A 13922-nucleotide genomic window follows, 5' to 3' on the forward strand; every position below is an offset into this window, starting at 1 on the left:
TAGATCCCGTGTCCCACATGTAAGCATTGCTTTTCCATTTTAGATGTTCCCTGTGGAGCTGAGGTCATAAGGGCAGTTCTCACACACAGCAGGGCTGGGTTAGGGGGCCTTCATGTTATGGTTAGGGTCCAGGTTCTGCCTCCTCAGGAGAGGATAACAGAACATGAGATTCCTCACATCAGAAAACCAACAGCAGGTTAGAATTACATCGAGTTTACAGCATAGAAACAGACCATTCAGCTCAACCGGTTTATGCTCCACATGAGCCTGCTTCATCTCACCCTATCAACATATATTTCTGTTCCTTTCTCCCTCCTGTTTATCCAGCTTGCCCTTAAATGCATCTCTGCTATTCACTTCAACTACTCCCTGTGGTAGCGAGTTCCACATTCTCACCACTCTCTCAGTCAAGAAGTTTCTTCTGAATTCCCTATTGGATTTCTTGGTGACTATCTTACATTTATATTAAAAGACTGTGCCATGCACTCCATTTAAAATGTCCCAATGGCAAGAAATTGTCAAATGATCTCCTTTAATACACATGGTGATTTGAAACTGTCCACATTTACATACTAATGTTACATAACAGTGACTGACTAAAGAGCAGCTTAAAAGAGGGAGACATCCCAATAACAGTTAAAAGATCTATCGTTACAAAGCAATTTGTAATAAATGTTAAAGATTAAATAACACAGGAATAGAACAAACATTTAAAAAGGGTCACATGTGCTGTACAAGTACTGAACCAGAAATATACAACAGCTCCATCAATTTGGGAATGTCAAAGATTCAGGAAGTTGGTTAAGGTGAGAGATGTCAGTGCTGGGGGATAGAAATGTTCCCATTTCAGCTGCTAGTGTTGGAATCAGGCATTCCCACTTCAGAGACGGTGCAGGCAGATACCGCGTAAAATCTTCCCCAAAAACATGCCTCTCCCAGCTTTAGAAGAGCCCCAAATGAATGAATAAGGATCAGCCAAAGCACATGAATATTGGTGGATTTGAGCTGTGGACTCTGAAGAAACTTTTCATACTTTGGAACCTCTGTGATCTGCATTCCAATTATCTTCCAGAATATTCTAGAACAAATCCTTGTGTAAGACACTGAAACTTTCTAATTGTATTGCACACATCTTAATTACCATTTGCTACACCTAAACATGCAAGATAAAAATCTGGCAACTTTTACGAATGCACTAATTTCTATTTATCCTCCTTCAGTACAATGGATAAATGGGGGCTCCGCTGTGGTTCAGGGTTTCTGTAATGTTGTTCCATAACATACTGACCAATTCTGCCACTTCCACAGAACAAAGATGGTCCTGGAGTAAATGCTGGAGATTGCTCGGACTGCAATACTTCTCGATGGTGTGCAAACTTGTTTACCTATTTCATTGTTAAAAGAAAGTTACACATTAAAAATAAAGACGAAACCACACTTTGTACTGAAAATGTAGGTGATTGAAAGGACTTCATTTCACAGTAAAGTACTGCATCTTCTAGATAACTTTGTTAGAAAAGTAAAGGATTTTCATTTATATAGTGCCTTTCATGACCATAGGATGTTCCAAAGCGCTTTACAGTCAATGAAGAACTTTTTGAAGTGTAGTCACTGTTGTAATGTCGGAAACATTGAGCCTAACACCTGCCCAGGTCGGATTGGCGAACTGACCAGGGAGCTTCCTGGCGTGTTTTAGCTCAGTAACACACCAGATGCACATTCCTAGCAGGGAATTTTTTCCATTGTATTAGCTGGGCTTTATAAACAGAGCTGGTAGAAATATACAAATGAATATGTGTTACAGTACCACACACAACTAAGTAACTATTGTGGTAACACAATTCATTCCTCTTGTTTCTTATGAGTGTTCTAAAGGTTGTTATTTTGTGACGAACAATTTGTTTCAAGTACAAGGTACATTACCCATTAAAATGTAGCAATCACTATGATACAGTCTTGTCTTGGAAATGGCAGGACTGTATTACAGTACAGGGGAGATGGTGGCATCGTGGTAAATGTCACTGGACTAGTAATCCAGAGGCAGAACATTAGGGAAACGGGTTCAGATCCCACCATGGCAGCTGGTGGAATTTAAATTTAATTATTTAATAAATTCAACTGATTCATTAAAAAATTCTGGTATTGACAGCTCGTCTCAGTAATGCTGCCATGAAACTAGGGAAGGGAATCTGCCATCCTTCAGGCTGGAATAAAAACAGAAAACGCTGGAAATACTCAGCAGGACCTGAAACATTAACTCAGTTTCTCTTTCCACAGATGCTGCCAGACCTGCTGAGTATTTCCAGCATTTCTTGTTTTTACTTCAGATTTCCAGCATCCGCAGTGTTTTGCTTTTATTCTTTATAACCTGGTCCGGCCTACATGTGATTCCAGAATCACAACAATGTGGTTGACTCTTAACTGCCATCTGAAATAGCCTAGCAAGCTACTTAGTTCAAGGGCAATTAAGCATGGCCAACAAATCCTGCCAGTGATGCCCACATCCCATGAAAGAATAATGTGCTGACCCTGGGGTTTTTGTTCATTTATTGCCCATCCCTAATTGCCCTTGAGAAGGTGGTGGTGAGCTGCCTCCTTGAACCGCTGCAGTCCGTGTGGGGTAGGTACACCCACAGTGCAGTTAGGGAGGGAGTTCCAGGATTTTGAGCCAGTGACAGTGAAGGAACGGCGATATAGTTCCAAGTCGGGATGGTGTGTGACTTGGAGGGGAACTTGCAGGTGATGGTGTTCCCATGCATCTGCTGCCCTTGTCCTTCTAGTTGGTAGAGGTCACGGGTTTGGAAGTTGCTGTCTAAGGAGCCTTGGTGCATTGCTGCAGTGCATCTTGTAGATGGTACACACTGCTGCTACTGTGGGCATCGCTGGCAACACCAGCATTTATTGTCTATCTCTGCCTGCCATGAGATGGTGCAGGAGATCCACCACCTTTCTAAACTGCTAGTTTGCTTAGGCTACTTCAGGAGTCAACGAGACATTATGGGCTGGAGCCTGTTGTGAGGATCTCACTCCTCAAATAGTGGCTGTGGGATCTTTTGCATCCTACTTGAGAGGACAGATGAGGACAGTTTAAGGTCTCATCCCAAAGACAGCACCTCAGTTCCCTCCTGAAGTATCACTTCAGTTATATGCTGATGTCCTGGAATGGGATTTGAAAACACAACTTTCCTGAGTCGGAGGCAAGAATGCAATCCATTGACCCAGCTTAAAGTACTACTGCAGTTATATTCATGACTTTTACCCTTCAAGCTGCAGATACTCTCAGCTGAAAAAGGATACATTGAATAAATTTCATTTAATACATATTAACAGAGAACACATGTATCTAACTAGGTAGCAAACAGCACTACATGCTTTTAATACTGTGATACTTACAATACAGTATCAACTAGTTTGTCTGGTGTTTCCAAGATTAACTTTCTTCTTTCTACTGCAGAAATAATTTTTTTCCGTGGTCCAAGAGGCAGATGGATACTCTTCAGATCTCCGTCAGAACACAGCATGAGAGAATCCAAATCAATCTGCTCTCTGGCCAGGAAAGGGATGAACTCTGTCATGTTCTGAGATGCCAAGAAGGTTTCAAGTGGTGTTGTCTCAGGCTCGTCATCATCTAGACCTATATCATCCTCGTTCCAGGGCAAATCATCTTCCTCGTCTTCATTGAATCTATCCAAGGTTTCAGGACCTGTAAACCTCTCCTTGGGTTTCAATAATTCACTGCGCAATTTGGAACCAACATCTTCTGTCTCATTATTGCTGAACATTTCCTCTTCCACATTCAAACCCAAGACAAAATTCCTTCTGAAGAGCATATTTCCCAAACCAGGTCGATGGAAGAGAGACTCGTGGCCAAAATTACAACCATCTTCAGAGTGCTTCCAATCAGGAGAGGCTGCATTCTCCTCATCTTGTTCATTAAACACATTCAATACGTTTGCCCGAATCTCGCTGCTTCCTTCGTGACTTACAAAGATGACATCCTTTCCTGGTTGCTGCTCCAGGATGTTTTTGCTGTTATCCTTCTTCCGAAGTCTCTTCTGCAGGGATCCTTTCACGATGGAAGAAATGCTACCTTTGTATTGTGATCCACCCACTTTGAAGGGATCACCAACACCAGATACAGTCCCACTCTGTACTGGGGCAGCACCACTGCTTTGGGCCTCCAGCCCCTGGCTATATATCTTGTTCATCCGACTTTGGTGCTTTTTCTTGCGTCTTTCGCACACTTTGATCTGTTTCTCACTGTCCTTTACCGCTTTCTCCTTCAGCCTGGCGACGTGTTTCGGATTCATGGTGGTTTGCTTGGTGGCAGCTGTGTCTAGGAAGCGGACACATTCCATTCGATCTTTACTGGCTGCAGTATCCATTGCAGAATGGAAATTGTTGTCCAAGGCCCAAATATTTGCACCAAAGTTGACCAAGAAAGTGACAATGTGAAGGTGGCCGTTGATTGAAGCATGGTGCAAGGGGGTGTTGCCCCAGATGTCACATATATCAGGATCACCTCTGAAAGACCAACCACAAAGACCTGATGTGATACAGGGTTTTACAATAATGAACAAGTCTTTTGTTTCAGATTCTCTAACTTTGTCCTCTTACCCATCATCCCCTGGAACTGGTGCCTCACATTGGGCTCTGGATGACAATAGCCCTCTGATACTTTACCCGAGTGGCCACTCTTGATACTTTAGCCTGGACAGTGAGGGCTGATTTGACCATGAAGACATCACAACCAAGCCTGATCTAACTTGTGATCTGCACTGACCGGTTTCCAGGAAAGGGCAGTGGATCAGAGGTGGAAAACAGGCTGATTTCCTCACGACTGAAGGACACTGAAGCCAACAGTGGCTTCACCAATTCCCTAATGTGATTTAACTCAGTAAAGTCCAGCTTCCTCAGTACAGATTGGGCCTGAACCTGTCAAATGTCAAACTGAGTAGGACAATTATTAACTCAGCCACTGGACACGTTCAACACTTTTAACAACTTGTGAGACAGATTGTTTCCACTAATTAAGGCTTTTGGCACTCTCATCTCGGAGTCAGAAGGTTGTGGGCTCCAGAGACCTGAGCACAAAATCCAGGCGGACACTCCCAGTGCACTACTGAGGGAGTGCTGCACTGTCAGAGGTGCCGTCCTTCAGATGAGACATTAAACTGAGGTCCCGTCTGTCCCCTCGGGCGGATGTAAAAGATCCCTTGGCACTATTTCGAAGAAGAGCAGTAAGTTGTCCCCGGTGTCCTGGCTAATATTTACCCCACAATCAGCACCACTAAAAAGATTATCTGATCTTTATCACATTGCTGTTTGTGGGAGCTTGCTGTGCGCATACTGACAGCCGCATTTCCTACAACAGTGACTACACTTCAAAAACTACCTCATTGGCTGTAAAGCATCCTGAGTCATCTGAGGCTGTGGTTAACAGCGTTATATAAATGCAAATATTTTGTTCTTTCTTTCTCGCAGTCATGTCAGTAGTTGTGCACTTTGAACGCTCAGCAAGGTTCATGTGCTTTGACAGTGACTAGCAACAATCAGTATCCATGTACTGTTACTCCTGGCAACGCTGCAGTCAGATAACACTAGACCATGACTTTAAGATCATGGGTTGTGGCATCAATTCAGGTTGATGAGGGACACACCCCTGAACCATTAAGACATAATATCTTTCTACAGTCTGACCTGCTGCTTAATTCGAGAAATATCTACAGAAGAGCATAGGAAATAGGGGCAGGAGTAAGCCATTCAGCCCCTCAAGCCTGCTCCGCTGTTCAATAAAATCATGGCTGATCTCTCTGTGGCCTTAACTCCACTTTCCTGCCTGCCCCCCCCCCCCCCCCCCCCATAACCCTTGTAGATGAAAAATCTGTCTAACTCAGCCTTGAATATATTCAGTGACCCAGCCTCCACTGCTCGCTGGGGAGGAGAATTCCAAAATCTAACGACCCTCTGAGAGAAGAAATTCCTCCTCATCGTCTTAAATGGGAGACCCATATTCTGAAACTGTGTCCCTAGTTCGAGATTTCCCCCATGAGGGGAATCATCCTCTCAGCATCTACCCTGCCAAGCCCCCTCAGAATCCTATATGTTTCAATAAGATCACCTCTCAATCTTCTAAACTCCAATGAGTATAGGCCCAACCTGCTCAACCTTTCCCCATAAGACAACCCCTTCATCCCAGGAATCAGCCTCATGAACCTTCTCTGAACTGCTTCCAATGTAAATATATCCCTCCTTAAATAAGGTGACCAAAACTGTATAAAGTACTCCAGGTGCTGTGTCACCAATGCCCTGTACAGTTGTAGCAAGACTTCTCTACTTTTATACTCCCTCCCCCTTATAGTAAAGGCTCTGCAATCTCCTCCCTAGCTTCCCAGAGAATCCTAGGATAAATCCCATCTGGCCCAGGGGACTTATCTATTTTCACACTTTCCAAAATTGCTAACACCTCCTCCTTGTGAACCTCAATCCCATCTAGCCTAGTAGTCTGTATCTCAGTATTCTCCTCGACAACATTTTCTTTCTCTACTGTAAATATTGACGCAAAATATTCATTTAACACTTCCCCTATCTCCTCTGATTCCACACACAACTTCCCACTGACCCTCCGACAGTGCGGCGATCCCTCAGTACTGACCCTCCGACAGGGCGGCGCTCCCTCACTACTGACCCTCCGACAGTAAGGTGCTCCCTCAGTACTGACCCTCCGACAGTGCGGCGCTCCCTCAGTACTGACCCTCCGACAGTGCAGCGCTCCCTCAGTACTGACCTTCCAACAGTGCGGCACTCCCTCAGTACTGACCCTCCGACAGGGTGGCGCTCCCTCACTACTGACCCTCCAACAGTGCGGTGCTCCCTCAGTACTGACCCTCCGACAGTGCGGCGCTCCCTCAGTACTGACCCTCCGACAGTGCGGCGCTCCCTCAGTACTGACCCTCTGACAGTGTGGTGCTCCCTCAGTACTGACCCTCCGACAATGCGGCACTCCCTCAGTACTGACCCTCCGACAATGCAGCACTCCCTCAGTACTGACTCTCCGACAGGGCGGCGCTCCCTCACTACTGACCCTCCGACAGTGCAGCGCTCCCTCAGTACTGACCCTCCGACAGCGCAGCGCACCCTCAGTACTGACCCTCCCATAGTGCGGCGATCCCTCAGCACTGACCCTCCAACAGCGCAGCGCTCCCTCAGTACTGACCCTCCCACAGTGCGGCGATCCCTCACTACTGACCCTCCGACAGTGCGGCGCTCCCTCAGTACTGACCCTCCGACAGTGCGGCGCTCCCTCAGTACTGACCCTCCGACAGTGCGGTGCTCCCTCAGTACTGACCCTCCGACAGTGCGGCGATCCCTCAGTACTGACCCTCCGACAGTGCGGTGCTCCCTCAGTACTGACCCTCCGACAATGCGGCGCTCCCTCAGTACTGACCCTCCGACAGTGCGGCGCTCCCTCAGTACTGACCCTCCAACAGCGCGGCGCTCCCTCAGTACTGACCCTCCCACAGTGCGGCGATCCCTCACTACTGACCCTCCGACAGTGCGGCGCTCCCTCAGTACTGACCCTCCGACAGTGCGGCGCTCCCTCAGTACTGACCCTCCAACAGTGCGGTGCTCCCTCAGTACTGACCCTCCGACAGTGCGGCGCTCCCTCAGTACTGACCCTCCGACAGTGCGGCGCTCCCTCAGTACTGACCCTCCGACAGTGCGGCGCTCCCTCAGTACTGACCCTCCGACAGTGCGGCGCTCCCTCAGTACTGACCCTCCGACAATGCAGCACTCCCTCAGTACTGCTCAGCCTGCATTACGTGCTCAAGTTTGGAGTGTATCTTGAACCCAAAACCGTCGAACTCAGAGGCGAGAGCGTTAACAGCTGACAGACATGAGGAACAGGCTTTGATACCCACCCTCTGCTACAGATGAGCTGAAGGGCCTCCAGATGCCCGTGATACGCTGCCCAAAGGGTTGGGGTCATTCCATCTTCATCTGGGTTGTTGAGATCTCTCTTGGTGGCTTCCTTTAGAGGGTTGAGGTAACCATCCCTGGCTGCCTTGTGGTACCTGTCAGTCATGGTTCAAATCCGGAGGGTGCCTCAGACACAGATACTCACTCACTCAGACACAACTACTCCCTCACTCACTCACTCAGACACAGATACTCCCTCACTCACTCAGACACAGATACTCACTCACTCAGACACAGATACTCCCTCACTCACTCAGACACAGATACTCCCTCACTCACTCAGACACAGATACTCACTCACTCAGACACAACTACTCCCTCACTCACTCACTCAGACACAGATACTCACTCACTCACTCAGACACAGGTACTCCGTCACTCACTCACTCACTCAGACACAGATACTCACTCACTCAGACACAGATACTCCCTCACTGCGGGTATCAGGGCTGAGACAGTGAGTGATAGATTCACGGCACCTCCCCTGGTGATATATTAGGGACAAGGTCCGCCTTGCAGACACTGCGGTGTTTAAGGTGACCCAGCTCATTGACCTTTCTTCTCGTTCCTTCAGCACCATTTCTTCTGGTTTTACAAACGTTGTGTTTTGTAAAAATCGAACCGTTTGTCGTTTTAAACTGAACTGCAAAAAATAATCCGAGTTCCTGTGTTTAAGATATTTCAGCTGCTGTTTGTCTTTGTTCACCCGAAGCGTTTCGCAGAGAAAAAGAAAATCTTTATTTGTTTTCGCATTTTTCACAATGCAACATTCCCACTACTTTGCATTGTTTGTAATATTTGTAACCGATCGTTCAGCTTTTTTATTGCAATTTTAATTTGCGTTATTCATTTTCAGAAATTGCGGAGCCACCTTAAAGACAAAGACCAGTCATTAATTAACACTGAGCGACCTTTGAATTCTAGGCGGATGTCAAGACTGGAAATTCTTTTCCCATTCGATGCCCTCATATACATATCGCTGTAGATTATTCCGGTTGAAAAGCATAATGAATTCATATTCATAATTATATTCTATAAAGCAAGAAGTGTTTGGAAGGAGCTGCTACAGATACACAGTGAACCATTAAAGAGGGATTCAGTCATTTAATAAGGAAACTCAATTGAGAAAAGCAACACTCAGTGGCTGCACAGAGGCTCCCAACATGGCACAGAAAGTAAATGCAACCTAGCACTTTGTTTTCAATTGTTTCATGGGATGTGGGTGTTACTGGCAAGGCCAGCATTTATTGCCCTTCCCTAATTGCCCTTGGTTCTGGAATGGCAAAATCCACGTGTTCCCAACCCAACTAGAAAGGAGGCCTTGCTGAATCTGGTTTAGTTAGTTTAACATAGTGCGGGGTAAGATTTTAGAAACAATAATCAGGGAAAATATCAATGGACACTTAGAGAGGCTCAAGTTAATTAAGGATAACCAGAACACATTTGTAAGAGGCAGATCATGTTTGACAAATTGAATTTTTTGATGAAGTAACAGAGAAGGTTGATGAAGGGAATGTGGTGGATGTTGTTTATAAAGATTTTAAGAAAGCATTTGATAAGGTACCACATAAAAGACTGGTTAACAAAATTGAGGCTCATGGAATAGGTGGATCAGTGTCCAATTGGATAAAAAATTTACTTTTTTTATTCATTCATGGGATGTGGGCGTCACTGGGCCAGGCCAACCTTTATTGCCCATCCCTAATTGCCCTTGAGAAGGTTGTGGTGAGCTGCCTTCTTGAACCGCTGCAGTCCATGTGGGGTAGGTACACCCACAGTGCTGTTAGGAAGGGAGTTCCAGGATTTTGACCCAGCGACAGTGAAGGAACGGTGATATAGTTCCAAGTCAGGATGGTGTGTTACTTGAAGGGGAACTTGCAGGTGGTGGTGTTCCCATGCATCTGCTGCCCTTGTCCTTCTAGTTGGTAGAGGTCACGGGTTTGGAAGGTGCTGTCTAAGGAGCCTTGGTGCATTGCTGCAGTGCATCTTATAGATGGTACACACTGCTGCTACTGTGCGTCGGTGGTGAAGGGAGTGAATGTTGAAGGTAGTGGATGGGGTACTGATCAAGCGGGCTGCTTTGTCCTGGATGGTGTTGAGCTTCTTGAGTGTTGTTGGAGCTGCACCCATCCAGGCAAGTGGAGAGTATTCCATCACACTCCTGACCTGTGCCTTGTAGATGGTGGACAGGTTTTGGGGAGTCAGGAGGTGAGTTACTCGCCACAGAATTCCCAGTCTCTGACCTGTTGTAGCCACGGTAGTTATGTGGCTGGTCCAGTTCAGTTTCTGGTCAATGGTAACCCTCAGGATGTTGATAGTGGGGGATTCAGTGATGGTAATGCCATGGATTGTCAAGGGGAGATAGTTAGATTCTCTCTTGTTGGAGATGGTCATTGCCTGGCACTTGTGTGGTGTGAATGTAACATGCCACTTATCAGCCCAAGCCTGAATGTTGTCCAGGTCTTGCTGCATATGGACACGGACTGCTTCAGTATCCGAGGAGTTGCAAATGGTTCTGAACATCATACAATCGTCAGCAAACATCAGGGATAGGCACCAATGTGTTGCATCACGGACATTTGACAAAATTATTGACAGCCACGGACATGAGGTCAATTAATCTGTATATAAGTAGATAGCCAAAATAATGCCATCAAAACACAGTCCAATTTCAAACACATTTCTCCCTAGCACTGTTTTTGCTTGCACAAGTAATCAATGTCTGCTTGCACACATGATGTAGCAATGTAGAGAATCTGGATAGCTGTCCATCTGTCAGGAGTGATCTTGATCTCTTTCTCTCCCCTCTCGCCCTCTCTCTCTCTTTCCCCTTTCTCTCTCCTCTCTGTGTCCATCTCTTTCTCCTCTCTCTCTCTCTCTCTCTCTCTCTCTCCCCTCTGTGTCCATCTCTCTCGCCCTCCTCTCTCTCTCTTTCCCCTCTCTCCCTCTCTCTCTCACCCCTCCCTCTCGCTCTCCCCCTCTCTCTCTCTTGCTCCCCTCTCTCTATCTCTCCTCCCTCTCTCCCCCCTCTCTTGCTCTCCCCTCTCTCTGTCTCCCCTTTCTCTGTCTCTCCCTCTCTTCCCCTGTTTCTCCCCCCTCTCTCTCCCACCCCTCTCCCTCTCCCTCTCTCCCTGTCTCCCCTCTCTCTGTCTCTCCCTCTCTTCCCCTGTTTCTCCCCCCTCTCTCTCCCTCCCTCTGTCTCTGTCTCTCCCCCTTTATCTCTCTGACCATAATTGAGAGCGGGAACAGGAGTTTCTGAACTTCGGACAGATTTGTGGTTTTCCGGCTGCTACCAATTTTTTTTTAAAAGCCCGCCATAAAACCACGAATCCATCCGAAGTTCAGAAACTCCTGTTCCTGCTCCCAGCACCTGTCAGCTGTGAAACCGACTTGCAAATTTTTTTTTTACAGCCACTCTGGTTGGAAATAAGAAGCCAATGGGAAATTTCTCATTCCTGAAATTACCAATCACGGACCTCAACATCTTTTACCACGTACATTGGTGTCCATGTACGGACACATTCCCAAACCCTGGCGAACATCCCCATTTCTGGCCTTATGTTGGAGGGAAGGTCATTGATGAAGCAGCTGAAGATGGTTGGGCCTGGGATACTACTCCAACGAACTCCTGCAGTGACGTCCTGGGGCTGAGATGATTGACCTCCAACAACCACAACCATCTTCCTTTGTGCTAGGTATGACTCCAACAAGCGGAGAATTTTCCTCCTGATACCCATTAACTTCAATTTGGCTCGGGCTCCTTGATTCAACACTCGGTCAAATGCTGCCTTGATGTCAAGGGCAGTCACTCTCACCTCACCTCTGGGGTTCAGCTCCTTTGTCCATGTTTGGACCAAGGCTGTAATGAGGTCAGGAGCTGAGTGGCCCTGGCGGATCCCAAACTGAGCATCATGAGCAGGTTATTGCTGAGCAAGTGCTGCTTGATAGCACTGTCGACGACGCCTTCCATCACTTTGCTATTGATTGAGAATAGATTGATGGGGTGGTAATTGGCCGGGTTGGATTTGTCCAACTTTTTGTGAACAGGACATACCTGGGCAATTTTCCACACTGCAGGGTAGATGCCAGTGTTGTAGCTGTACTGGAACAGCTTGACTAGGGGCGTGGCTAGTTCTGCAGCACAAGTCTTCAGTACTATTGCCAGAATATTGTTAGGGCCCATAGCCTTTGCAGTGTCCAGTGCCTTCAGTCATTCGTGATATCACGCGGAATGAATCAAATTGACTGAAGATTCGCATCTGTGATGCTGGGGACTTCAGGTGGAAGCTGAGATGGATCATCAACATGGCACTTCTGGCTGAAGATGGTTGCAAATGCTTTAGCCTTATCTTTCGCACTGATGTGCTGGGCTCCCCCATCATTGAGGATGGGGATATTTGTGGAGCCACTTCCTCCAGTTAGGTATTTAATTGTCCACCACCATTCACGGCTGGATATGGCAGGACTGCAGAGCTTAGATCTGATCCATTGGTTATGGTATCTCTAAGCTCTGTCTATCGCATGCTGCTTACGCAGCTTGGCATGCAAGTAGTCCTGGGTTGTAGCTTCACCAGGCTGACACCTCATTTTGAGGTATGCCTGGTGCTGCTCCTGGCATGCCATCCTGCACTCTTCATCGGATCAGGGTTGGTCCCCTGGCTTGATGGTAATGGTAGAGTGGGGGATATGCCGGGCCATGAGGTTACAGATTGTAGTTGAGTACAATTCTGCTGCTGCTGATGGCCCACAGCGCCTCATGGGTGCCCAGTTTTGCATTGCTAGATCTGTTTGAAATCTATCCCATTTAGCACGGTGGTAGTGCCACACAACACAATGGCAGGTATCCTCAGTGTGAAGTCAGGACTTTATTTTCACAAGAATTATATGGTAGTCACACCTACCAATACTGTCATAGACAGATGCATCTGCAACAGTTAGATTAGTGAGAACAAGGTTGAGTAGGTTCTTCTCTCTTGTTGGTTCCCTCACCTTCTGCCGCAGGCCCAGTCGAGCAGCTATCTCCTTTACGACTCGGCCAGCTCAGTCAGTAGTGGTGCTACCGAGCCACTCTTGGTGATGGACATTGAAGTCCCACAGCCAGAGTACATTCTGTGCCCTTGCCACCCTCAGTGCTTCTTCCAAGTGGTGTTCAACATGGAGAAGTACTGAGTCATCAGCTGAGGGAGGGCGGTAGGTGGTAATCAGCAGGAGGTTTCCTTGTCCATGTTTGACCTGATGCCATGAGACTTCATAGGGTCCAGAGTCAATGTTGAGGACTCCCAGGGCAACTCCCTCCTGACTGTATACCACTGTGCCGCCACCTCTGGTGGGTCTGTCCTGCCATGAACCGTGAAGAAAGAAATTTATATAGCGCCTTTCACATCCTAGGGATGTCCCAAACCCTTTCTTTACAGCCAATTAAGTACTTTTTGAAGTGTAGTTACTGTTGTCTACTGCAGCAGACAATTTGCACATAGCAAGCTCCCACAAATAGCAATATGATAACCAGATAAAATGTCTTAGTGAATGTTGGTTGTGGGAGCTTGCTGTGCGCAGGATACCAGGTTTCCTACTTTACATCAGTGACTACACTTCAGAAGTACTTCATTGGCTATGAAACGGATTGGGATGTTCTGAGGTTGTGAAAGGCGCTATATAAATGCAAGTTAACGGTGTACTATTCCTGCCAGCTGGTGGGAAAACATACACAATTGCCCGAGGGGTGATTCACACTGACCTCTCCGGGTGGCGGCTGCTGATGGTGGTTGGTATAAGATCCTCTGTGCTCCTGGTTTACAAGTTCAACAGCCTGGAAAGCCCCTGTGTGAGGAGGTAGGGACTTGTATGACCTGCAAAGTGAAAAATAGATTAATGTCTCTATAACCCTTCGATCAAATGTTACTCTGTATTTTCTCGTACGGGTCCTGATTGAGCTGCAGTTT

At 46.9% G+C, this 13922-nt stretch overlaps 1 protein-coding gene across 3 annotated transcripts; it reads right to left on the minus strand.

Annotated features, from left to right (window-relative positions):
- Positions 1-515: 515 nt before the first annotated feature.
- anks4b (ankyrin repeat and sterile alpha motif domain containing 4B) lies at positions 516-8513 on the minus strand. 3 transcript variants are annotated; one of them, XM_068025861.1, is made up of 3 exons: positions 7923-8493; positions 3394-4524; positions 516-1385 (listed from the first exon to the last, which is right to left on the minus strand). In XM_068025861.1, the coding sequence occupies exons 1-3, from the start codon at positions 8084-8086 to the stop codon at positions 1382-1384; spliced, it is 1299 nt and encodes a 432-aa protein (XP_067881962.1). In that variant the 5' UTR covers positions 8087-8493; the 3' UTR covers positions 516-1381. The 3 variants fall into 3 exon arrangements, with proteins under 3 accessions (XP_067881962.1, XP_067881965.1, XP_067881964.1); XM_068025864.1 differs by lacking the exon at positions 7923-8493 and adding an exon at positions 5396-5458; XM_068025863.1 differs by lacking the exon at positions 516-1385 and having other exon boundaries at positions 3390-4524; positions 7923-8513.
- Positions 8514-13922: the final 5409 nt, after the last annotated feature.

Source organism: Heterodontus francisci, unplaced genomic scaffold (genome assembly GCF_036365525.1).
Source record: "Heterodontus francisci isolate sHetFra1 unplaced genomic scaffold, sHetFra1.hap1 HAP1_SCAFFOLD_837, whole genome shotgun sequence".
Lineage (NCBI taxonomy): Eukaryota > Metazoa > Chordata > Chondrichthyes > Heterodontiformes > Heterodontidae > Heterodontus > Heterodontus francisci.